The following is a 26,090-nucleotide window of genomic DNA, read 5'->3' as shown; positions in this document are numbered from 1 at the left end:
GTAGTTGTAGGGGATTCCATAGTCAGGGGAATGGACAGGAGATTCTGTGAGCCTGATAGAGATACCCGCATGATGTGTTGCCTCCCAGGTGCCGGGGTACGGGATGTCTCAGATCGGGTCCTGAATAATCTGAAGGGGGAGGGGGAGCAGCCAGTTGTCTTGGTACATGTTGGTACCAATGACATAGATAGGAAAAGGGAGGAGGTCCTGAAGAGAGATTTCCGGGAGTTAGGAAGGAAGCTGAGAAGCAGGACCTCCAGGGTAGTAATCTCGGGATTGCTACCTGTGCCACGTGCTAGCGAGGGCAAGAATAGCAGGATCAGGCAGATGAATGCATGGCTGAGAGATTGTTGCAGGGGCACAGATTCTTGGATCATTGGGATCTCTTCTGGGGGAAGTATGACCTGTTCAAAAAAGATGGGTTACACCTGAGCCTGAAGGGGACCAATATCCTGGCAGGAACGTTTAATAGAGCTGTTAGGGAGCGTTTAAACTAACTTGCAGGGGGATGGGAACTGGAATGATAGACCAGAGGAGGGGGAAAACAGAAATAAATCTCAGATAGTGAGCAGTAAAGATGTCAGGAAGGACAAGCAGGGGATGAGGCAAATTTGTAGCCATTGGGATGAGTTGCAGTGCAATAAAGTTGCAGTGAAATCAAAGCAAAAAGTATCAAATACTGGACTTAAGGTGTTATACTTAAATGCATGCAGCATAAGGAATAAAGTGGATGATCTTGTTGTACAGCTACAGATTAGCAGGTATGATATTGTGGCCATCACTGAGACCTGGCTAAAGGATGCATTTCTCTGGGAGCTGAACATCCAAGGATACTCAGTGTATTGGAAGGATAGGCAGGTAGGCAGAGGGGGAGGCGTGGCTTTATTGATAAATGATATTAAATCATTAGAAAGAGGTGATATAGGATCGGAAGGTGCAGAATGTTTATGGGTTGAGCTAAGAAATCGCAGGGGTAAAAGGACCCCGATGGCAGTTATGTACAGGCTTCCTTGCTGCTGTGATGTGGACTACAAATTACAACTGGAAATAGAAAGGCTTGTCAGAAGGGCAGTGTTATGATAATTGTGGGGGATTTTAACATGAGTGGATTGGAAAAATTAGGTTGGCACTGGATCTCGAGAGAGAATTTGTAGAATGTCTACGAGATGGCTTTTTAGAACAGCTTGTTGTTGAGCCCACTAGGGGATAGGCTGTACTGGATTGGTTATTATGTAATGAACCAGAGATAATTAGAGAGATTGAGGTGAAGGAACCCTTAGGAGGCAGTGATCATAACATGATTGAGTTCACTGTGAAATTTGAAAAAGAGAAGCCGAAATTCGATGTGTCGGTATTTCAGTGGGGTAAAGGAAATTACAGTGGCGTGAGAGAGGAACTGGCCAAAGTTGACTGGAAAGGGACACTAGCAGGAAGGACGGCAGAGCAGCAGTGGCTGGAGTTTATGCAAGAAGTGAGGAAGGTGTAAGACAGATATATTCCAAAAAAAGATACTTTCTAATGGAAAAAGGATGCAACCGTGGTTGACAAGAGAAGTCAAAGCCAAAGTTAAAGCAAAGGAGAGGGCATACAAGGAAGCAAAAATTAGTGGGAAGACGGAAGATTGGGATGTTTTTAAAAGCTTGCAAAAGGAAACTAAGAAGGTCATTAAGAGGGAAAAGATGAACTATGAAAGGAAGCTAGCAAATAATATCAAAGAGGATACTAAAAGCTTTTTCAAGTATATAAAGAGTAAAAGACAGGTGAGAGTAGATATAGGACCGATAGAAAACGATGCTGGAGAAATTGTAATGGGAGATAAGGAGGTGGTGGAGGAACTGAATGAGTATTTTGCATCAGTCTTCACTGAGGAAGACATCAGCAGTATACTGGACATTCAAGGGTGTCCAGGAAGAGAAGTGTGCACAGTCACAATTACGACAGAAAGTACTCAGGAAGCTGAATATTCCAAGGGTAGATAAATCTCCTGGACCAGATGGAATCTACCCTTGTGTTCTGAAGGAAGTAGCTGTGGGGATTGCGGAGGTATTAGTAATGATCTTTCAAAAGTCAATAGATTTTGGCATGGTTCTAGAGAACTGGAAGATTGCAAATATCACTCTGCTATTTAAGAAGGGGGCGAGGAAGTAAAAAGGAAATTATAGGCCTGTTAGCTTGACATCGGTGGTTGGGAAGTTGTTGAAGTTGATTGTCAGGGATGAGGTTACAGAGTACCTGGAGGCATATGACAAGATAGGCAGAACTCAGCATGAATTCCTTAAAGGAAAATCCTGACATACCTATTGCAATTTTTTGAGGAAATTACAAGTAAGCTAGACAAGGGAGATGCAGTGGATGTTGTGTATTTGGATTTTCAGAAGGCCTTTGACAAGGTGCTGCACATGAGGCTGCTAAACAAGATAAGAACCCATGGAATTATGAGAAAGTTACATATGTGGATAGAGCGCTGGCTGATTGGCAGGAAACAGAGCGGGAATAAAGGGATCCCATTCTGGTTGGCTGCCAGTTACCAGTGGTGTTCCACAGGGGTCCATGTTGGGGCAGCTTCTTTTTACTTTGTACATCAATGATTTGGATATAGGAATAGATGGCTTTGTGCTAAGTTTGCTGATGATACAAAGATAGGTGGAGGGGTCGGTAGTGCTGAGGAAACAGGGTCTGCAGAGAGGCTTGGATAGATTGGGACAATGAGCAAAGAAGTGGCAAATGAAATACAATGTTGGAAAGTGTATGGTTATGCACTTTGGTTGAAGAAATAAATGGGCAGACTATTTAAATGGGGAGAGAATTCAAAGTTCTGAGATGCAACGGGACTTGGGAGTCCTCGTGCAGGATACCTGTAAGGTTAACTTCCAGGTTGAGTCGGTGCTGAAGAAGGCGAATGCAATGTTGACATTCATTTCTAGAGGAATAGAGTATAGGAGCAGGGATGTGATGTTGAGGCTCTATAAGGCGCTGGTGAGACCTCACTTGGAGTACTGTGTGCAGTTCTGGGCTCCTTATTTAAGAAAGGATGTGCTGATGTTGGAGAAGGTTCAGAGAAGATTCACTAGAATGATTCCAGGAATGAGAGGGTTAACATATGGGGAACTTTTGACCGCTCTTGGACTGTACCTCTTGGAGTTTAGAAGAATGAGGGGGGACTTCATAGAAACATTTTGAATGTTGAAAGGCATGGACAGAGTGGATGTGGCAAAGTTGTTTCCCATGGTGGGGGAGTCTAGAATGAGAGGGCATGACTTAAAGATTGAAGGGCACCCATTCAGAACAGAGATGCGAAGAAATTTTTTCAGCCAGAGGGTGGTGAATCTGTGGAATTTGTTGCTATGGGTAGCAGTGGGTGTACTTAAGGCAGAGATTGATCGGTATCCGAGTAGCCAGGGCATCAAAGGTAATGGTGAGAAGGTAGAGGAGTGGGACTGAATGGGAGATTGGATCAGCTCATGACAGAATGGCAGAGCAGACTCGATAGGCCGAATGGCCAACTTCTGCTCCTTTGTCTTATGGTCTTATGGTCCATTCCTGTTGCCACTCCTCATCCTGTAGCCACGTCTTGTCCTCGCCTAGATCCGGGGTCCGAGCCCCAGACAAGACTCAGGGTTCTGGGTCTGTATTCAGTCTCTGGCTTGGAGGCCTTGCCCAGGTTCCAAGTTCCTAGTTCCTCGTTCAGGTCCCGCTTCACTAGTCTAGTCCTAGCCCAGGCCCTGAATCCCAGTCTCATCCAGGGCCTGAGTCTTCTCCAGCCTCGTTTGTGGTTGTGGGATGTAACTCACACCGTGTCCATCACTAACATCAATGAAGACAGTAACTTCCTTTGTGGTTATGGGATGTAAATCACCCTGTGTCTATCACTAACATTGGTGAAGACAGTAACTCTCGCTGTGAATATGGGATGTAACTCACTCTGCATCCATCACTAAAATCGATTAAGACAGTAATTGTCACTGTGGTGATGGGATGTAACTCACTATGTGTACATCACTAACATCGATGAAGACAGTAACACTCTGTGACTATGGGATGTATCTCACCCTGTGTCCATCACTAACATCGATGAAGAGTAACTCTCTTGGTGGTTTTGGCACGTAAATCCCATTGTGTCCATCACTAACATCGATGAAGACAGTAACTCTCTGTGGTTCTGGGATGTAACTTACCCTGCATACATCACTAACATTGATGAAGACAATTATTTTCTTTGTGGTTGTGGGACATCACTCACTCTGTGTCCATCACTAACCTCATTGAAGCCAGTAACTCCCTCTCTGTGGTTGTGGGAAGTTACTCACCCTGTGTATATCAATAACCTCGATGGAGAGACTAACTCTGTGTTTAATGGATGTAACTCGCCCTGTGTCCACCACTAACATCGATGAAGACAGTAACTCCCTCTGTGGTTGTGGGATGTAACTGTCATGGTCTGTTCTGTAAAGTCCACATTTTGGTTAATGGTCCGTTCCATCTTTCCTTATTCCAGTTTTCCCTTGTCCTGTTATGTGCCTTAATTGAGGCACATGATTCTCATTTTGAGCTGGCTACATAAACAGCTCCTGGGTTCAGCTTCAGTTGCTGGACTGTTCCTTCCCCTTCCTCATCCTTCTGAAGCCTTGCTTGCTACCTTCGCCTGTGTCCTCTGCTGTAACGCAGTCAGGTTCAACCGCCAGGGCTAGATTGAGGCCTTGCTGTGTCTAGATAAGGAACTGTCTTTCATTGTTTGGAACTGTCTGTGTCCACTCCTTCACTAGGTAGGTCCGGCCGTTTGGTGCTACCTTGAGTTGGGAACTGTCTCTGTCCATATCTTTGCTAGGTAGGTCTGGCCGTTTGCCATTACCTTGTGTTGGGTACAGTCTCTCTGTGCCTTTGCCTCTGCTGGGTAGGTCTGGCTGTTTGCTGCTACCTTGAGTGGAGATCTGTCTCTCAGTGTTCTGTGTATGAGTCCTGGCCCTACATGCTGCTCCCTCGGAGGGGTCCTGACTCTGTGCAGAGTCCCAGCCCCAAGTCCTGTTCCCAAGGAGGGGTCCTGGCTCTGTGTTCCTTGTTCCTATTCTCCCTCGACCAAGGCTCTGCGTTTCTGTTCTCCCTTGACCAAGTCAAGGCTTGGTGTTCTCATCCGGTCCATGTGCCTCGCCCGGCCCAGGAGTAGCTCGCCAATCTGGGGTTCCCTCGTCCTGTCCAGGGGTCTCACATCCAGTCCTGTTGCAACTCCTCATCCTGTAGCCACGTCTTGTCGTCACCTAGATCCAGGGTCCGAGCCTGAGTCAAGACCCAGGTTCCGGGTCCCTGTCCAGTCTCTGGCTCGGAGTCCTTGTCCAGGTTCCTAGTTCCTCGTCCAGGTCCCGCTTCCCGAGTCTAGTCCTAGCCCAGGCCCTGTATCCTAGTCTTGTCCAGCCTCGTTTCTTCCCCACTTCCCTTGCTTGCTTGTCACACCTAGTCCCATTCCAGGTACTTCAGTGTCTGTCTTGCATTTGGGTCTGGTCCCAGTGCACTCCTTATGACAGTAACTCACCCTGTGTCCATCACTAACATTGATGAAGACAGTAACTCTCTCTGTGGTTATGGGATGTAAGTCACACTGTGTCCATCACTAACGTCGATGAAGACAGTCGCTCTCTCCGTGGTTGTGGTGTGTAACTCACTCTGCGTCCATCACTAACACTAACAGAGGCAGTAGCTAAATTCTGGGTAAAATGAGTTCTTTCTATTGTAAACAACAGGAATTCTGCAGATGCTGGAAATTCAAGCAACACACATCAAAGTTGCTGGTGAACGCAGCAGGACAGGCAGCATCTCTAGGAAGAGGTACAGTCGACATTTCAGACCGAGGCATAAGGCTAGGTAGCTGCATATGTAGAAAATACATGTATTGGAACACACAGTGAAATTCTCACACTGGGAATGGAAAGTCAGAATCACAGAAAGTGAATCGCATTCATCCAGAAATTCAAGTTCCACTTTCATCAAATCTTAATTTATGTTTGCTCTTATGGTGTAAGGAATATAATATAAACTAGCAAAGGTTGAATAATTATGTTTCAGTAAAAGAAACACTCTCAGGAAAGGATATCACACAATTTATTGGCCAATTAGAAAAGTGTCAATCATTGGAACTTTATAAATGATCATGGGAAAATGTGGCATCCGTAAAGGAGAGAGGCTGGTCGTATTAACAGAAGGCATGAATAACAACAGCAAGACAACAATTATGAAACAGTACTAGCATTTACTGTATATGGCACTTTTCACATTAGATCATAGCACTTTACAGACAACAAAGTACTTTTAAAAGTGTATTTATAATCCTCTGTAGGAAACACAGTAGCTGATTTGCACACAACAAGCTCCCACAGATTTCAATGTGCTAATCTAATTAGAAAGTGTATAGGAATTTGCTTCTATGACATAATTTGGCGTTCTTAAACCTATTGAACTTCTCAGGCTCCCATGTATGTAAAATTCTGCTTGAGTAAACTCTTACCAGTAATTGGTCTAATTGATATTGTGGTCTTCCTGGTTTCTAGAAATCTAAGCATCTCACTTTCTTTACATCAAGTGTTCTGGCCATTCCTGTACAAGGTGGGATGGTTGGATTCAAAACTTCTGTTACTTTAAGATGTGGAATTGTATTGTGCTGAAGCACCTAGATCTTTTTGAGAGGTGTGCACCGCCACAGGTCGTCTTACTGCATTAGAGCAGGAGGAATCAATAGTAGTAACATGCATCTTGGCAGCACTTTGATAACTAACCCATTTTTCACACAAGTGGGGGATTATGTTGGAACATAGATGGATCATTAACCATCCTGATCTCTGCTGCTTGATGTTAGGTGTGACAAAAGAGGGTTACAAAAGTACACATAGACTAAGATGTTAACTGTCCTGTCCTATCACAAGTGAGATCATCAGTTGATCTGCCACCTGTCTTCAGGAGAGAGAGATAAGTAAGACAATGGAGCAGCATTTGGAAATGTTAATGAGGAGACGAGGGAGTTTAACGGAAGGAGACACCGGTCTGAGTATTGTCGGGACCGGCTGCCTTTGAACCCTGAACTGTTTGAAGTCTGATGGACAGGCGATACCCCAACAGGGGGGATAAAAAGGGACAGGTTTGCTAAGGCAACAGACACCACACATGACACCACGAGGTAATGAGACCCTGGAAGCAGTGCGCCCCCACAAGTCGGTGGGAGTTTTGGAGGTCTGGTCGCGGGACCAGCCATAGATGCACAGGATGGAAAGATATGGTCGGCGGGAACCTGGAGTGTGTCCGCCCTTGCCTGGGTGCCGGGTTCACCGCTGAAGAACGATCGTGCCTGGAACGGAGGGGTCACAGTCGGTGACCTCCGAAGACATTACAAAGGGCTCGCCTGAAAGCTACCTGCGAGGAATATCGAAGGTCTGTTTGGAATCCGATTTGTATATTCATTCATTTTCTCTCTCTCCCCAATGGCACGATGTGATTACTGCAAACTAAACTGAACTCTGTCACTTGTGATTGATCATCTTACCCCTCGACTGTGATAGAGCTTGTTAACCTAACTATTAACCTAGTTCTGTGTACATGTGTGTTTATTCATTGCTAACCTGTTGCATTCATATCCTTACTATTAGAGTACTGTGTTGCTTATTTCTTTAATAAAACTTTCTTAGTTCCAGTAATCCAGACTCCAACTGAGTGGTCCATTTCTGCTGGTTTGGCAACCCAGTTACGGGGTATGTAACATAGGCAATCACAGAGCCTGGATTTCTTTTCCTGGTTGTAAAGGGCAGTGACCCAATATCAAGTAGGAGGAACCTTTGTACCCAAGTATGTTGTAGAAGGGGGGCTTTAGGAAAGAGTCACCCATATGTGAAGTGAGTGGTGGGAGATCCAGGAGCAGGGAATGTCACCCATATGTGGAGTGAGTGGTGGGAGATCCAAGAGCAGGGAACGTCACCCATATGTGAAGTGAGTGGTGGGAGATCCAGGAGCAGGGAACGTCACCTGTATGTGAAGTGAGTGGTGGGAGATCCAGGAGCAGGGAATGTCACCCATATGTGAAGTGAGTGGTGGGAGATCCAGGAGCAGGGAACACACTGGGATGTGGTTGCTGCTTCTGGTCCCTCCCCAGATGCAGAGTCACAGGAACGTATGACAGGGAAGGGTGGCTGTTTGGCCAATTGCATCAGTGACAGCCACAAATGGACCTTAATAATCCCAGTTCCCAGCTTTTTGTCCTTAGCTCGTAGGTTTTGACTTCAAATATTCTTTTGGTAACAAAGTAAAAAACAACAATCAAAACTGTTTCGAGCAACACACACAAAATGCTGGAGTAACTCAGCAGGCCAGGCAGTATCAATGGAAAAAAGAATAGTTGATGTTTCGGGCCAAAACCCTTCAGCAGGAAGCCTTCATCAGGTACCCTCCAACTTGATAGCAACTATTTTGGACTACTACTCAACCCTGTTGATGGGTAAGATGGAGATCATGCTTTAATGACACCTTAAGAAGTTAATGTACACATTTAAAGGACTTTAGCTCTTTAAAGGACTAAGGACCAGACAGGTGAAAACTGTTTAGGTTGCATTTGGAATATGTCATTCAGTTCTGGTCTTTCTATTTAAGAAAGATTTGAGGCTCTGGAGAGGATGCAGCAAGACACTACCTGCATTAGAGGGCAGGTGGAATAGGGAGAGACTGGACAAACTATAATGTTTTCTCTGGAGTGGTGAAGTTATACAATTATGGGAGGCATAGATAGACAAGCAATATCTTTTTTCCCATGGTTGAAATGCCTAATAATAGAGGCTATGCATTTAAAGTGAGAGGGGTAAAGTTCAAAGTTGGCAAGTTTTTCAAAGTAGGGAACTGACCAATCAGAAAAGTCTACTGAAGACAACTGGCTGCAATCAGTTTAAACTGTGAACAATTCCGCTGAGCCCACATAGAAACCTAGAAAACCGACAGCACAATACAAAGGTGTGTCGAACATGTCAATACCTTAGAAATTACCTAGGGTTACCCATAGCCCTCTATTTTTCTGAGCACCATGTACCTGTTCAGGAGTCTCTTAAAAGACTGTATCATATCCGCCTCCACCACGGCTGTTGGCATTGCCGTTCCACGCACTCACCACCCTGTGCATAAAAAAAACTTCCCCCTGACATCTCCTCTGTACCTACTTCCAAGCACCTTAAAACTGTGCCCTCTCATGCTAGCCATTTCAGCCCTAGGAAAAAGCCACATCTGACTGTTTTGTCGCTGTTCCCAGTGGCCTGTGGAAATAGTGCCCATTGTGAGCAACGGAGATAAAAGAAGGCCATGTTGAGAAGTATAAATTAGTTGCCAGCAGGTTGGAGGCTACCTGTTGAAGGCTTACAGGATTAGGCTCAGGCACACCAGTCACTCTGGTTTTGGAATTAAACAAAGCACCAGCAAAATCTGCTTCAGCACGAGGCTTCAATTCAGCACAAGGAATTGAACAAAGAAAAATCTGAAATAAAAGCAGCAAATTCTGGAACTACTCAGTAGGTCAGGCAGCATCTGTGGATCTCAGGCTTTTTCACTTCTACACACTCAGCCTGTGATGTTGAGTATATATTGTTTATAGTTTTAAATCCTATGTAATGTTTTGGAGGGTGTTGTGTATCTTTCAAATGAGATTAAATTAAGGCCCAGTCTCTAAACCTACCAATAAATCCAAATGATTTCCTAGCACTCTTGACCAAAATATGCTCCTGAATCAACATGATAAGGAATGTTTTATTGATAAGGAATGTGAGGTTGCCACTCATACATGGGCTGCTATGTTTCCTGCATGGTAACAGGGCTACTCTCCAGACGTATTCCATTGACTAAAGCACCTTGGAACATGTTGGATCAAGGGAAATACCACAGCTCAGTACATTTGTTCAATTTCCCTCCTCAGTCAGGCCAATCACACCTCAGGCATAAGGAAATATAATGTTGCAGATGATCCAAGTAATACCAGGTGATTCTTGTAGAATGAAGAGAACAAGGTATTATTTTAACAACATCGATCCCGGTGTTTTATTCAGTTGTGGAAGGTTAACCGATCTTTCTAAGCAGTGCTCTCTGATTCTTCCTAGACAACAGCGAGCTGAGGGTGGCCGGGGGCTACATTCCTTTAACTATACATTTCTTGAGGAATTTTTCATGCCATGGTACAACATCTAGTGGTCTAATCTCACAGTAAAACCTGAAAGTGTCAGTCAGCAGGATGAATCGAAAAATACAGCTGTGCCTGTTCCAGTCCTCGGCTTAATGGGCACAGTCTGCAAGTGAGAATGGGGCTGATGTTACTTCACCTTCCCAGTGTAGAGACCCCAACTCATGCCTACTCTCAGCTCATTTGAACCTGGATCCAAATCAAACCTTTCTCAACCTGGATCCAATCAAACCTTTCTCCACTGTAGGGTCCCCTCTTACAGTATAAGCTTGCTTCCTTGACAGTGCAAGTCAAACTGCACTGCTTTAATATCAAATGTGAAAGAATGCTGAATCTGTTGAATTCATTGCCTCAGATGGTTTTGGAGACCAAGTAATTGAGCATACTTAATGCAGAGATTGATAGATTCTTGATGACTCAGGGTATCAAAGGTTATGTGGAGAAGGCAGGAGAATGGGGTTAAGTGGGAAAATAAATCAGCCATGATGGAATGGCAGAGTAGACTCGATGGGCTGAATGGCTTAATTCTGCTTCTATGCCTTATTACAAGAACTATCAATGCATTTTGTAACTGACCACAATATTTTATCAGAGCAGAACTCTCCAGGGTGAAACTTTATCTGCAGAATAAAACTCTTCAACAGCAAATAGTGGGGGCAAGTTTGAAAAATCTTTCCCTACTTAGGTCTGCTGGTGGTATGTGCGTTGCTTATGTTTGGAGCATGTATGAAAACAGATGCCAACACAACGGGCATGTACAGCAAGAATATACATGCACAGATGCACATCACATCACATCACCTCAGATCAGATGCCTTTTCATTAATGAACATACACAGACATACAGTACATGCATGTGTACACATGTATGTGCCTGTATATACATAAATATATATACAGGGAAACTACATACACCAATGGTGTACAGTTAGGCATAAAGGAGACATCTGGAAAATATTTGTCAAGCAATTCTCCCATTAGAAAGACCATGTAGCAATGTAGGGGCTGATATACCTCACTCAGTTCCCCTAGTTCTGTCACTTAATCTGATCATGTGTGATCTGTGACCTAACTCTATACACCAGCCTTCCCCCCCCCCCCCACCCCCACCCCCATTCCTTGAATGCCTTTGGTTTGCAAAATGCCTTTAATCTCAGATTTAACAATTCAAACAACAAAAACAAAGGAAGCACAAGGGATTTTTCAGATGCTGGAAACCTTATACAACATGCACACAATGCTGGAAGAACTCATCAAGTTGGGCAGCATCTGTGGAGAGGAAATTAACAGTCAAAGATTTGGTCCTGATGAACGATTTTGGCCTGAAACATTGAATGTTTATAGATGCTGCCTGACCTATTGAGTTCCTCCAGTGTTTGTGTGTGTTGAAATAAGTCAAATAGATGTTTAATCTTAATTTGAACATTAATAGAGACAAGTGTTTGCATCCAGTACCTGAAACAGAATATGTTATCAAAATATTCACAGAAGAAATAAATGGATTAAAATTTCCTCGTTTCCTTTGTAATGGTGAACCATTCCCTTGGATCATCTCCATTCCAAGCCAGCCTTGTGACATTAAGTACAGCTTTCATGTGTCTGGAGGGTCATACTACCCAAAGGTTGGTTTGTATAGATCAGGGATTCCCAACCTGGGTCCATGGACCCTTTGCTTAATGGCATTAGTCCATAGCATAAAGAAAGTTGGGAACCCCTGGTGTAGATTCATTCCACATCATACCCTACCTCCATCTTGATTCCAACATCTCCAATCATTACTACTAAACTCAACAGAGCTTCTCCAGAACAGAGGAAAGCTACAGGAGCTTCACACAGTCTTTTTACAAATTACCTGTGGCCGTTTGGTAGCACTAACCTTGTTATATAGTAAGTGTCAATATGTTGAACTGTGCTTCCAAAATTAAAGTCAATGTAATGAACGTCAGTGGCAAGGTATAATTCGTTAATGTTATTTATTTACGTAGAGGTACTACACAGTAACTGGCCCTTTTGGACCAATGAGCCTGCAGTGCCCAGTACCCATGGGACCGATGAGCCCGCAGTGCCCAGTACCCATGGGACCGATGAGCCTGCAGTGCCCAGTACCCATGGGACCGATGAGCCCGCAGTGCCCGGTACCCATGGGACCGATGAGCCCGCAGTGCCCAGTACCCATGGGACCGATGAGCCTGCAGTGCCCAGTACCCATGGGACCGATGAGCCTGCAGTGCCCAGTACCGATGGGACCGATGAGTCCGCAGTGCCCGGTACCCATGGGACCGATGAGCCCGCAGCGCCCGGTACCCATGGGACCGATGAGTCCGCAGCGCCCGGTACCCATGGGACCGATGAGCCCGCAGCGCCCGGTACCCATGGGACCGATGAGCCCGCAGCGCCCGGTACCGATGGGACCGATGAGCCCGCAGCGCCCGGTACCCATGGGACCGATGAGCCCGCAGCGCCCGGTACCGATGGGACCGATGAGCCCGCAGCGCCCGGTACCCATGGGACCGATGAGCCCGCAGCGCCCGGTACCGATGGGACCGATGAGCCCGCAGCGCCCGGTACCCATGGGACCGATGAGCCCGCAGCGCCCGGTACCCATGGGACCGATGAGCCCGCAGCGCCCAGTACCCACGGGACCAATGAGCCCGCAGGGCCCAGTACCCATGGGACCAATGAGCCCGCAGCGCCCAGTACCCTGCAGTGCCCAGTACCCATGGGCCAATGACCCTGCAGTGCCCAGTACCCACGGGACCAATGAGCCCACAGTGCCCAGTACCCATTGGACCAATGAGCCCACAGTGCCCAGTACCCATGGGACCAATTAACCTACCACTCTATATGACTTGGAATGTGACCCAGACAGTCACAGGGAGGACATACAAACTCCTTACAGACAGCAGCTGAACTGAACCCGGGCCACCGGCACTGTAAAGCGTAATCCTACCGTGCTGTTCTGAATACCAAGTGTGCTTAGTGCAACCAAATAGACACCAATATCAATGAAACCGATATTTTAAGTGGACATGGAGGGAATTACTTTGTCCAAAAATAAATTGCTGTACACTATTTTGGTCTAGTCTGGTTTGATTCTGAATAATTTGAGGAGTTGTCCCACGCTGAGATGGAAGGCTTATTTACAGATGGATACATTACGCTTAGGGGAGCATCCCGGTCGAGAAGGTCAGTGATTGCTACTCTGGATTGGAAAGCATGGAGAAGTGCCATTCTCTGGGTCAGTACTGGCGAGGTTCTGGCAGTTTTGTAGAATCTCATCTTCTGGCCTCCCGTCCTGGTTCATATGGAAACTTCATATTCTCTAGTGTCCTGGAACGAGAAGAAGGAACAAAGATAGGACAATGAGAGTGGCGCTCTTTTCATCGTTCTCAGCTACAATGACAAAATTTGTCAAAGGTTCAAAGTTCAAAGTAAACAAGGTTGTCAAAGTATGCACACTACGTACAACCTTGAGATTAATTTTCTTGCAGGCACCACAGGAAAGTAAAGAAGTACGCTGGAACCTATGAAAAACCATACATAACAAATGCAGAGTCCCTGACAGTGAGTCTACAGTCAGTCCAATGCTGAGGCAAGAGAAGCCACCTACACAATTCCAGGAGCCCGATGGTCATAGGGAAGAACTGTCTCTGAACTTGGTGCAAGACCCAAGACTCCTGCACCTCTCTCCTGACGGTTCTAGCGAGATGAAAGGGAGACGGGTCAAATGCAGGCAGACAGGATGGGCTCGGGTGGATGATCTTGCCTGGCATGAAGTAATGGTCTGAGCACTGGTTTATTTTCTGCTCTCTGGCCAAGTCCCACTGTGATCTGGCTTGAAGTCCACCCTGGTGCTCTCTCTTCCAGTGATGGCCATACAAGCACTCCTGAGAGATTGTTACACCAACCTCAAGCTATTGAGGTAACTACTATTAAGGAAATAGCCAAAGAAAAACAGAGGTGAGATGAAGAGATCTTGCTTTACATGGCAAGTTGTTTTGATCTGGAATACACTGAACAAGAGTGTTGGTAGCAGACTCTAAAAGTTGCTGTGCAGATGAAATTTACCACAATATTGGCTGGATTAGTGCACTTTAGTTCGATCAGTGTTGGTAATAGACTTTAAGATGCTTTGAAAGTATACTGTGCAGAGAAAATTTATCATAATATTGTCTGGATTAGCGGACTTTAGTTAGATGAAGAGACTTGACAGAATAAGCTCGATTTTCTCTGAAACATCTGGTAAGTTTGAAGAGCTTGAGGAGCAAAGGAGGCTGAGGGGTGATCTAACTGAGATCTATAAAAATTGTGAGGCAGAGATAGTCAGAATCTTTTTCCCATGGTGGAGGTATTAAAAATAAGAGTGCAAAGATTTAAAGTGAGAGGAAGGAATTTTATGTTTACTTTTTACACAGTGGCTGATGTTGGAGGATGTGCTCAAGACAGATACGACCACTGTGTTTAAGAGGCATATTGAGTGGGACTTGGACAAGGAAGGACACATATAGGCAAATCGGATCAATGGAGATTGGAAAAAAGGTGCAACATGGAATAATGGGCTGCAAGGCCTTTTCCTGTGCCATCCAGCTCAGCACCGTATGGCAAAAGCAAACTGGATGAAGTGGAGAGATTCTTTAACCTCTGAGGAAGGAACAGGGGAAATCATTGGGTAGCTACAACACAGAGTTGACGCAGGCATATTAGCCAAAAGACTTGCGCCTGTGCTATATCCAGTGTGATTCAGAGTTATTAATGAAATGGAACTTACTGTGCTCACATGTTTTGCCTTTATGAGTACTATGAGTAACATTGTAGAAGGTGGGCCTCCTTCTAGAATTGTTATTCCAAGGTGCTTGTCCAGGTGGAATCTTCCATGTTAGAAACTGTTCAATGACAGCCTGGGGCCTCCACGAGCACATCATTGGAAGTAATGTTTGGAACCTGTTTTATTATTCAGTCAGATCCTGGTCAATTTCCCTGCCAGATCACATCTTCTTTTTCCCTGAATATCCAAAAATCTGTCAATCTCTGTCTTAAATATACTCAGTGATTGAGCATCCCCAACTCTTGGTATGAAGCAATGACTCCTTAGCCCAGTCCTATATAAATATCCCACGATTTTGAGACTCTTTTGATCCTGACACTTCTCAAGCTGAGGTATATCATGACTGACCACGATCTCATTCTCACAGTGCTGAGGAATGTACTTTCCTTTAAGGACACGTTCTCATACTCTAGTCAGGTGCAATGTGTTTACTTTCTCTAGCTAAGAGTATCGTGATAGATGACCCTGAATCATCTCCTTGTTTCACTTAGCTCAGAGCAGAGGCTGGAATGGGGACTTTCTCCAAGCCTTATAATTGATGATGGCCTTGGAATTGTATTTAACCACTAAGCCATTCAAGGATCCTGATGAAATGAATTTGCAACATTGTCAAAATAGGTAGATGTCACCATATACTACTTTGAGATTCATTCTCTTACAGACATTTACAGGAAAATAAAGAAATGCAATAGAATATATGAAAACTACGTAAACAAAGACTGACAAACAGCCAACATGCAAAAGAAGACATTGTGCAAAAATAAATAAGTAATACTGACTACATGAGTTGTAGAATTCTTGAAAAAGTCCAGTGGTTGTGGAATCAGTTCACAGTTGACATGAGTGAAGTTCAGGAGCCTGAAGGTTGATGGGTAATGTCTGCTCCTGGAACTATTGCTGTGGGACCCAAGGCTCTTGCTCGATGGTATAGAGAGAAGAGAGAGTGTCCTGAATTGTGGGCTCCTCGATGATGATGCTGCTTCCTTGTGGCAGCATTGCTTGTAAATTTGCACACTGGAGGAGAGGGCTTTGCCTTTGATGGACTGGGCCATGCCAACCATTTTCTCTTGACTTTTTCATGCCTGGGCATTGGCATCAAAGTGACATTGATTGATTGGGTGGAGAGATTTATCTTTGCCTGCTGTCTGTAAATGGGCACAAGAGTTTTGGCCAATGGTCATGTTCATTTCTGTGGACTTCAGTGAAATCAAGTGAGGCATTGAATGCAACTGATGGTGAATAATCTTGCATCCAACAGCAAAATGACTAAAGATAAATTACTCTCCATAATCTCCTGCTGTCGTTTCTTGTGAAATACTGGTAGACAACTGACCAAATGGTTCATGTTCATTCTTGAATGAATCAGAGCCTCCACTGTTACTATCGAGAGGAATAAACAGTTGACATTTTGTTGCAAGGTCCTTCATCAGGACTAGTCTGAAATGTCCACTGTTTGTTCCTCTTCCTAGGTACTGCCTGACCTGCTGAGTTCTGACAGTATTTTGCGTTTGTTACTCTACATTTCCAGCATCTGTAGAATCTCTCGTGTTTATGATTTACTGCTCCACTTTTCTGTCTCTTATTTTCTTGGAAGAACTTCTTAACTTATTAGCACATGTTTTTATGACACTGTTCACCATATAAGCAATAGATTTGGGCCATTCTTGTTTTATTAAGATAATTGCTTTAATTGCAAACAGCGTCTGGCCACTTGACTTGCCCATTTGCCAACCTACCAACCTTTTCCATCTCCAAATCTTCTTCCACATTCCCCATTTAGAATATAGACTCAAACAATTCTTGAACCAACCCCTCCCCCACATAGTGGTAGAAACAGGTTACATACTCCTGTCTCATAGATGGGATTGTCAAAGGCTGTTTCCACAGTAATCTGACTGTAGGGGTGAGAGGACATCAGAGGCAGACGCAGGTTCGAGTGGTATCTGCACCTGGAATAGAGTGAGAGGAAGAAAAGTTGAATGATGATAGTTGTAAATGCAATGATGTGCCTGGTCTTTGGTGATGTGTAGAGCAGTACGAGAGAGCACTGTTGTTTACAATTTCTTTCTCCAGAGAACAAGTTACCACAGACTGCATGAAATAAAAAAGGATTCTGTATTCATCAGCCTCTTTACAATAAACAACACGACAGATTTATGCTCAATCTCCTGATAACAATTATGATTCCTTTATCCTTCATGAATTGATTATGGGATTGGAAAAATCAGGTTGGTACCAGATTTCAAGGGAGGGAATTTGTTGAGTGCCTATGAGATGGTTTTTTAGAGCAGCTTGTGCTTGAGTCTATTTGGGGAAAGGTTATCTTAGACTGGATGTTGTGGAATAACCCACATCTTATTAGGAGCTCAACATAAAGGAACCCCTCAGAGGCAGTGTTCATAATACGATTGAATTCATACTGCATTTGAGAGGGAGAAGCATAAGTCACATGTAGCTTGCCCAGGTGGATTGGAGGGGGTACTAGAGGGGATGATGGCAGAGCAGAGATAGGTGAAGTTTCTGAGCATAGTTTACAAGATGCAGGATAGATATGTCCCACAGAAGAATTCATTCTCAAATGGCAGGAGTAGACAACCATGGCTGACAAGAAAAGGGCATATAAGGTAGCAAAAATGAGTGGAAAGTTGGATGATTGGGAAGCTTTTAAAATACAATGAAGGCAACTAAAGAAACTATAAGAAGGGAAAAGATGAAATATGAGGGCAGACTAGCCAATAATGTACAGCAGGATAACAAAAGTTTTTTCAGTTATATAAAGAGTAAAAGGGAGGTGAGAGTTGATATTGGACCACTGAAAAATTATGCTTGTGAGGTAGTAATGGGGGACAAAGAAATGGCAGATGAACTTAATGGGTGCTTTGTATCTGTCTTCACTGTGGAAGACACTATCAGTGTGCCAGAGTTCCGTGAGCGTCAGGGAGCAGGAGTGAGTACCATTACTATTGCAAAGGAAAAAATTGCTATGCAAACTTAAAGGTCTTAAGGTGGATAAGTCACCTGGACCAGATGAACTACATCCCAGAGTCCTGAGTTAGGTTGCTGAAGAAATAATGGATGCATTAGACCATAAAACACAGGAGCAGAATTAGGCCATTCAACCCATCGAGTCTGCTCCGCCATTCCATCATGGCTGATCCTGGATCCCACTCAACTCCATACACCTGCCTTCTCACTATATCTTTTGATGCCCTGACCAACCAGGAAACGATCAACTTCCACCTTAAATATACCCATGGACTTGGCCTCCACCATAGTCTGTGGCAGAGCATTCCACAGATTCACTACTCTGGCTAAAAAAAATCTTCCTTAACTCTGTTTTAAAAGGTCACCCCTCAGATTTGAGGCAGCGCCCTCTAGTTCTGGATACCTCCAACATAGGAAACATCCTCTCCACATCCACCCTATCTAGTCTTTTCAACATTCAGTAGGTTTCAATGAGATCCCCCCTGCATTCTGCTAAATTCCAGTGAGTACAGGCCCCAAGCTGCCAAATCCTCCTCATATATTAACTGCATTCATTCCCAGAATCATCCTTGTGAACCTCCTCTGGACTCTCTCCAATGACAACACATCCTTTCTGAGATATGGAGCCTAAAACTGTTGACAATACTCCAAGTATGACCTGACTAGTGTCTTATAAAGCTTCAGCATTATCTCCCTGTTTTTATATTCAATTCTCCTTGAAATAAATGCCAACATTGCATTTGCTTTCTTTACCACAGACTCAACCTGTAAATTAACCTTCTGGGAGTCTTGCATGAAGACTCCGAAGTCCTTCTGCACCTCTGTGTTTGAATTGTTTTCCCATTTAGATAATAGTCCGCACTATTGTTCCTTTTGACAAGGTCCCACACAGGGGATTAGTGTGCAAACTTAAAGCACACGGTATTGAGGGTAAGGTTTTGATGTGGATAGAGAATTGGTTGGCAGACAGGAAGCAAAGAGTGGGAATAAATGGGATCTTTTCAGAATGGCAGGCAGTGACTTGTGGGGTACCGCAAGGCTCAGTGCTGGGACCCCAGTTGTTTACAATATATATTAATGACTTGGATGAGGGAATTAAATGCAGCATCTCCAAGTTTGCGGTTGACATGAAGCTGGGCGGCAGTGTTAGCTGTGAGGAGGATGCTAAGAGGACGCAGGGTGACTTGGATAGGTTAGCTGAGTGGGCAAATTCATGGCAGATGCAATTTAATGTGGATAAATGTGAAGTTATCCACTTTGGTGGCAAAAACAGGAAAACAGATTATTATCTGAATGGTGGCCGATTAGGAAAAGGGGAGGTGCAACGAGACCTGGGTGTCATTATACACCAGTCATTGAAAGTGGGCATGCAGGTACAGCAGGCGGTGAAAAAGGCGAATGGTATGCTGGCATTTATAGCAAGAGGATTCGAGTACAGGAGCAGGGAGGTACTACTGCAGTTGTACAAGGCCTTGGTGAGACCACACCTGGAGTATTGTGTGCAGTTTTGGTCCCCAGATCTGAGGAAAGACATCCTTGCCATAGAGGGAGTACAAAGAAGGTTCACCAGATTGATTCCTGGGATGGCAGGACTTTCATATGATGAAAGACTGGATGAACTAGGCTTATACTCGTTGGAATTTAGAAGATTGAGGGGGGGATCTGATTGAAACATATAAAATCCTAAAGGGATTCGACAGGCTAGATGCAGGAAGATTGTTCCCGATGTTGGGGAAGTCCAGAACGAGGGGTCACAGTTTGAGGATAAAGGGGAAGCCTTTTAGGATCGAGATTAGGAAAAACTTCTTCACACAGAGAGTGGTGAATCTGTGGAATTCTCTGCCACAGGAAACAGTTGAGGCCAGTTCATCGGCTATATTTAAGAGGCAGTTAGACAGGTCCCTTGTGGCTAAAGGGATCAGGGGGTATGGAGGGAAGGCTGGGGCGGGGTTCTGAGTTGGATGATCAGCCATGATCATACTGAATGGCGGTGCAGGCTTGAAGGGCCGAATGGCCTACTCCTGCACCTATTTTCTATGTTTCTATGTTTTTACCAAAATGCATTGTTGTACATTTCCCAACACTGTATTCCATCTGCCATTTTTCTGTCCATTCTTCCAATTTGTCTAAATTCTGCTACGAACATATTGCTTCCTCAGCAGTACCTACCCCTCCACCTATCTTCGTATCATCCACAAACTTTGCCACAAAGCCATTGATTCTACTATCTAAATCACTGACACACAATATGAAAAGTAACGGTTCGAATACTGATCCCTGAGGAACACCACTGGTCACCAGCAGCCAACCAGAAAAGGCCCCTTTTATTCCCACTCGCTGCCTCCTGCTTGCCAGCCATTGCTCTATGCATGCCAGTATCTTTCCTGTAACACCATAGGATTTTATCTTGTTAAGCAGCCTCATGTGAGGCATCTTATCCAATGCCTTCTGAAAATCTAAGTAAATGACATCCATTGTCTCTTCTTTGTCCACCCTGCTTGTTACTTCCTTGAAGAACTCTAACAATTTCTTCATCCTTAATAATGGACTCCAACACTTTCCCAACCTCCTACTGGCCTATAATTTCCTCTCTTTTGCCTTCCTCCCTTCTTACAGTAGAGTGACATTTGCAATTTTCCAGTCCTCCTGTGCCTTGCCAGCATCAATTGATTCTTGAAAGATCATGCAGGATTCCTGTTTGCATTTTCTGAGAGGTCCAAAGGGTTACTGTTGCTTACCTGGTGACGTAAATGTAGGCGCTTCCCAACAGAATGGAGATGATGAGGATGGGGATGAATATCGCCAGAGCCATGTTTCCACCATCCATTGGTCTTTCTGCAGTTGCCTCTGCTGCTGAGAGTGGGAAGAAGTAACAGGAAAATCACTTTATTATCTTAAAGTTCCCTCAGCCCGACGCCTATGCAGTGAGGGCTCTTCCCCTCCCCCTGATTCTCCTCCCATCTTTTCCTGAAGATGCTGAGTCCCCTCTTTGTCTGTCAAGTTGCCTTTCTTTATGAACAAGCTCTGAATCTGACACCTCTCAATTTGAGGGAGGATGGCCTCAGTGTGATTTTAAGTACGTGTCTCCTTTGCAACGCACACAGAATGCTGGAAGAACTCAACTGGTCTGGTAGCATCAGGTCAGAAATGAGTAAACAGTGGACATTTTGGGCCGGGACCTTTCTTCAGCACTGTTTTTCTCTAAGTCTCCTTTGCTATTTTATTTCCCTTTTGGTATTTCATCACAGAAAAATTGGTTTAATACATGAGATTCTGCAGATGCTGGAACCTTAATGGATTTAACTAATATCATTTTCTGCTAGTATCAGCCAATGGAGATATTGACCAATATATGAATTGTCCAGTTTTCAATTCTGTCAGTTTGATTGGACAAAAGCACCACATATGGCCAAGCAGTTTTCCCAACTCCGTATAAAAAGTACATCAAAACGAGCTCTTGTATGTACTTAGCTAAATACCCAGTAAACTATTAGCTCCTTTCCAACTCAACCATGTTACCACTGAGTTGAAGTGTAACATGGGGACAAAATGAAAATGGGGTGATATATACAGGATTGAAGGTGTTATGTTTGAATGAACACAGTATACAGAATAAGGTAGATGATCTTGTAGCACAGTTAAGAGATTGTAAGCTATGACGTTGTGGGAATCACTGAGTTGTGTAAAAGAAGATCATAGTTGGGAGCTTAACATCCAAGGAAACACACTGTGTTGATAGGACAGGCGGGTCGGGATGGCTCTGTTAGTCAAAAATTAAATTATATCCTTATAAAGAGGTGACATAGGATCGAAAGGTGTAGAATTCTTGTGGGTAGAGTTAAGAAACTGCAAGGGTAAAAAGACCATGCTGGGGGTTATATACAGATCTCCAAACAATAGCCAAGCTGTGGGGTATAAATTACAAGGCATATGAGCAAGGGCAATTCTGCGATCATCACGGGGGATTTCAATATGCAGGTAGATTGGAAAAATCAGGTGTTGGATCCAAACAGAGGGAATTTTTAGAATGCCTACAAGATAGCTTTTTAGAGCAGCTTGTGGTTGAGCTCACTAGGGGAAAGACAATGCTGGATTGGATGTTATGTAATGAACCAAATTTAATTAGAGAGCTTAAGATAAAGGAACTCTTAAGAGAGAGTGATCATAATATGATAAAATTCACCTTGTAGTTTGAGAAGGAGAAGCTAAAATTAGATGTATCAGTATTACAGTGGAGTAAGGGGAATTACAGAGGCATGAGAGAGGAGCTGACCGAAGATGATAGGAAGGGGACACTAGAAGGGATGGCGTCACAACAGCAATGGCTGGAGTTTCTGAGAGTAATTCGAAGGCGCAGGATAGTTACATTCCAAAGATGAAGAAGTATTCTAAAGGGAGAATGAAGTAACCATAGCTAACAAGAGAAGTCAAAGCCAATGTAAAAGCCCAAGAGAGGGCATATAACATAGCAAAAATTAATGGGAATTTGGAGGATTGAGAAGCTTTTAAAAACCAACAGAAGCCAACTAGAAAAACAATAAGGAGAGAGAAGATTAAACATAAAGGTAAACTAGTCAATAATATAAACGAGGATACAAAAAGATTTTTCCAGATATATAAAGAGTAGAAGAGAGGTGAGAGTGGATATTGGACCACTGTAAGATGACACTAGAGTGGCAATAATGGGGGACAATGAAATAACAGATGGACTTAATTAGATGTGTTGTGTCAGTTTTCATTGTGAAAGACACTACTAAGGAGAAGGTTCTTGAGAAGCTGAAAGGTCTGAAGGTAGGGGAGTCCATAAGACCATAAGACATAGGAGCAGAATTAAGCAATCTTGCCCATTGAGTTTGCTCCGCCATTGAAACATGTCAGATTTATTATCCCTCTCAACCCCATTGTCCTGCCTTCTACCTGTGAACTTTGACACCCTGACTAATCAAAACCTTATCAACCTTATATACTCAATGACGGCCTCCATAGCGATCTGTTGCAACAAATTCCACAGATTCACCACCCCCTGACCAAAGAAGTTCCTCCTCATCACTGTTCTACATGGACATCGCTCTATTCTGAAGCTGTGCGCTCTGGTCCTAGACTCCCTGACTACAGGAAACATCCTCCCCACATCCACTCTGTCTAGACCTTTCAATAGTCAATAGATTTCAATGAGATTCCCTCTCATTCTTCTAAACTGTAGTGAGCACAGGCCCAGAGTCATCAAACACTCCTCAAATGATAAACGTTTCAACCTGGAATCATTTTCGTGACCTTCCACTGGACCTTCTCCAATGCTAGCACATTTTTCTTAGATAAAGGGCTCAAAACTGCTCACAATACTCCAAATCAAGTCTGACCAGTGCCTTATAAAACCTCAGCATCACCTATTCTATTCCTCTTGAGGTGAATGCGAACACTGCATTTGTCTTCCTTACTACCTGCAAATTAACCTTTATGGAATCCTGCACAAGGACTCCCAAGTCCCTCTGCACCTTAGATTTTTGAATGTTCTCTCCATTTAGAAAATAATTTTCCTTATTCTGTATACTGTGTTCATTCAAATATAACTTGTTCAGTCCTGTATTCATCACCCTTTTGGACTTTGCCCCCATGTTTCACTTCAAATCATCCCACTGACTGCAATGTTCTCTATCATCTGCCTGTCCTTCCTCACAGTGTCACGACACACTGCATCAAGTGCTCCATCCTCAGCCCTATCACTTCAGTTCCCATTCCCTCGTCAAGTTAGTTTAAACACTCCTCAACAGCTCTAGCAAACCTGCCCTCAAGTCATGCTTCTCCCCATGGTTCAAAAAGAGGCAGTTGAAGATCGTGGAGACATTCGTAGTGATTTTTCAAGAATCACTAGATTCTGGAATGGTTCTGGAGGACTGAAAAATTGCAAATGTCATTTTACTCTTTAAGAAGGGAGGGGGCAAAAGAAAAGAAATTTTTGGCCAATTAGCCAAACGCCATTGTTTGGGAAGATGTTGGAGTCCATTATTAAAGATGAGGTTTCAGGGTACTTGGAAGAAGAAGATAAAGTAGGCCAAAGTCAGCACAGTTTCCTGAAGGGGAGGGTACCTAGTGGGTTAATTGGGTGTAATTGGGTGGTGCAGTCTCATTGGGCTGGGAGGACCTGTTACTGTACCTCTAAGTGAAATAAAATATTTCTTTCACTGCAACTTTTTGGTCAACATACACACACACACACACACACACACACACACACACAGACACACACACACACACACACACACACACACACACAGACCAAACAAAATGCTGGAGGAGCTCAGCAGGCCAGGCAGCATCTGTGGAAAAGAGTAAACAGTTGATGTTTTGGGCCGAAACAGAGGATTTCCAGCATCTGCAGTTTTTCTCTTGGTTGTCATGTTGTACCAGTCTTGAGAGACCTTGATGTGAGCACCAAATTTCCACTGGATCAAACACACAAAGATGGGAGCAGGAGTAGGGAAATTGGACTCTTAAGCCTGATCTGCCTTTCAGTCAAATCCTGGGAGATCAGCTCTGCATTTCTCTCCACCCTTGCCTGCTGTCTGTCTCTGCCTCTCTCAGATATATTAAAAGAATCAAGTTCCAGCACCCTCTGAGGAAGAGTATTCCAGACTCACAATCCACTGAGGGATTAAAAAATCAGCTCGTCCCTGTATTAACTCATCATCATTAAGTAGCTCTGATTCTAGACTCTATCACAAGGAAGATAAGTTCTGCTTGTCGATTGTCTGATCTGGAAGTAGTTCTGGAGTAGTACTAAGAGGCCTTTACTCCGGATCCGGTAACTGAAGTGTATGATCCTGGGTGGATTATAATTAGAAAGCTCCAATCTCCATCCAAACCATTTTGTATTTCCTCATAACCATTCTTAGACTGTTGGCCTCAATCGGTTGTTGAACCTTCTCATTGTCATCCAACATTGGCAGTTTAAACACTGCCATCAACTCACCTTCCAAAGAGTGCTCGAAGCCATACTGAGCAGCTGAAAATAAAGAAAAAGAGTTTTCTTTTGCAAATGAAAATTCTTGAAGCAGTTGTACAAATTAGTACTCATCAGAATAATCACATAAATGTAATAATGCGGAGTTAGACACGATTGTGGTCATATACAGTTTTACCTGAGGGTCCAGTATAGTGATAGAATCATACAGCACTATAGCTCAGAAACAGGCCCTTCAGCCCATCTAGTGTTGGCCTTCTGCCTATTCCTATCAACCTAAAAACTATCGAGGCTTTTCAATATTCAGTAGGTTTCAATGAGACCCTCCTCCCTTATTCTTCTAAATTCCAGTGATTACAGGCCCAGTGTCTTCAACCCTTGTTTATGTTAACCCTTTCATTCCTGAGATCATTCTCAAGAACCTCCTCTGGATCCTCTCCAATGCCAATAAATCCTTTCTTAAGCATGGGGCCCAAAATTGCTCACAATACACCAATGTGGTCCAACCAATGCCTTATAAAGCCTCAGCATCACATCCTTGCTTTTGCGTTCTAGTTCTTTCGAACTGAACGCTAAAATTTCATTTGCCTTCTTTACTAACTACTCAATCTGCAAATTAACTTTCAAGGAATTCTGCACAAAGATTCCCAAGTCCCTTTGCACCCCAAGTGCAGTGGAACTATACCTGGATTTTCTTGGAGCCTATAGTAGTTCTCCAGTCCCACCAGCCATTAACTTTCCAGCTACTTTAGAAATTGAAATGCATTGCCTTGTCAAAAGCCACTTAGCTTTTGATTTATTGTGGACATATTAGTGTATGGAACTTGTGATGAGAATGAACAACATCACAGATTATATACATTATAACGCAGGGTACTGATGTTATATATAATTTGTGTCAGGCAAGAGAATGGACAGTTCAATGCAGGACGTTGTAGAAGAAAGAATGGGGCCAGGAAATGAAAAGGTTAACACTTTAAGAAGACAGAACTTAGGTTAGTACAGCACAGGAACAGGCCTATTGGCCACAATATTGTTCTGCACCAAATAAATTGGTAATCAAGTGGCCAGCTAAACTAATCCCCTCTGCCTGCTCAGTGTCCATTTTCCTTGCATTCATGTGCCTATCTAAGCAT

General features: G+C 43.9%; 1 protein-coding gene across 1 annotated transcript in view; it reads right to left on the bottom strand.

Moving 5' to 3' along the window:
* Positions 1 to 13,413: 13,413 nt before the first annotated feature.
* Positions 13,414 to 26,090, bottom strand: part of LOC140190826 (seizure 6-like protein) — a 439,535-nt gene continuing 426,858 nt past the window's right edge. Inside the window, exons 14-17 of the mRNA XM_072247697.1 lie at positions 24,964 to 24,996; positions 20,732 to 20,846; positions 16,855 to 16,957; positions 13,414 to 13,513 (exon numbers count right to left, since the gene is read on the bottom strand). Coding sequence (XP_072103798.1) covers positions 13,484 to 13,513; positions 16,855 to 16,957; positions 20,732 to 20,846; positions 24,964 to 24,996 — 281 coding nt within the window. The 3' untranslated portion in view covers positions 13,414 to 13,483. The remainder of the gene's footprint in view (positions 13,514 to 16,854; positions 16,958 to 20,731; positions 20,847 to 24,963; positions 24,997 to 26,090) is intronic.

Source organism: Mobula birostris, chromosome 31 (assembly GCF_030028105.1).
Source record: "Mobula birostris isolate sMobBir1 chromosome 31, sMobBir1.hap1, whole genome shotgun sequence".
In the NCBI taxonomy this organism is placed as follows: Eukaryota; Metazoa; Chordata; class Chondrichthyes; order Myliobatiformes; family Myliobatidae; genus Mobula; species Mobula birostris.
Note: the sequence above shows the minus strand (reverse complement) of the source record. Positions and strands in the feature narration are given on the sequence as shown.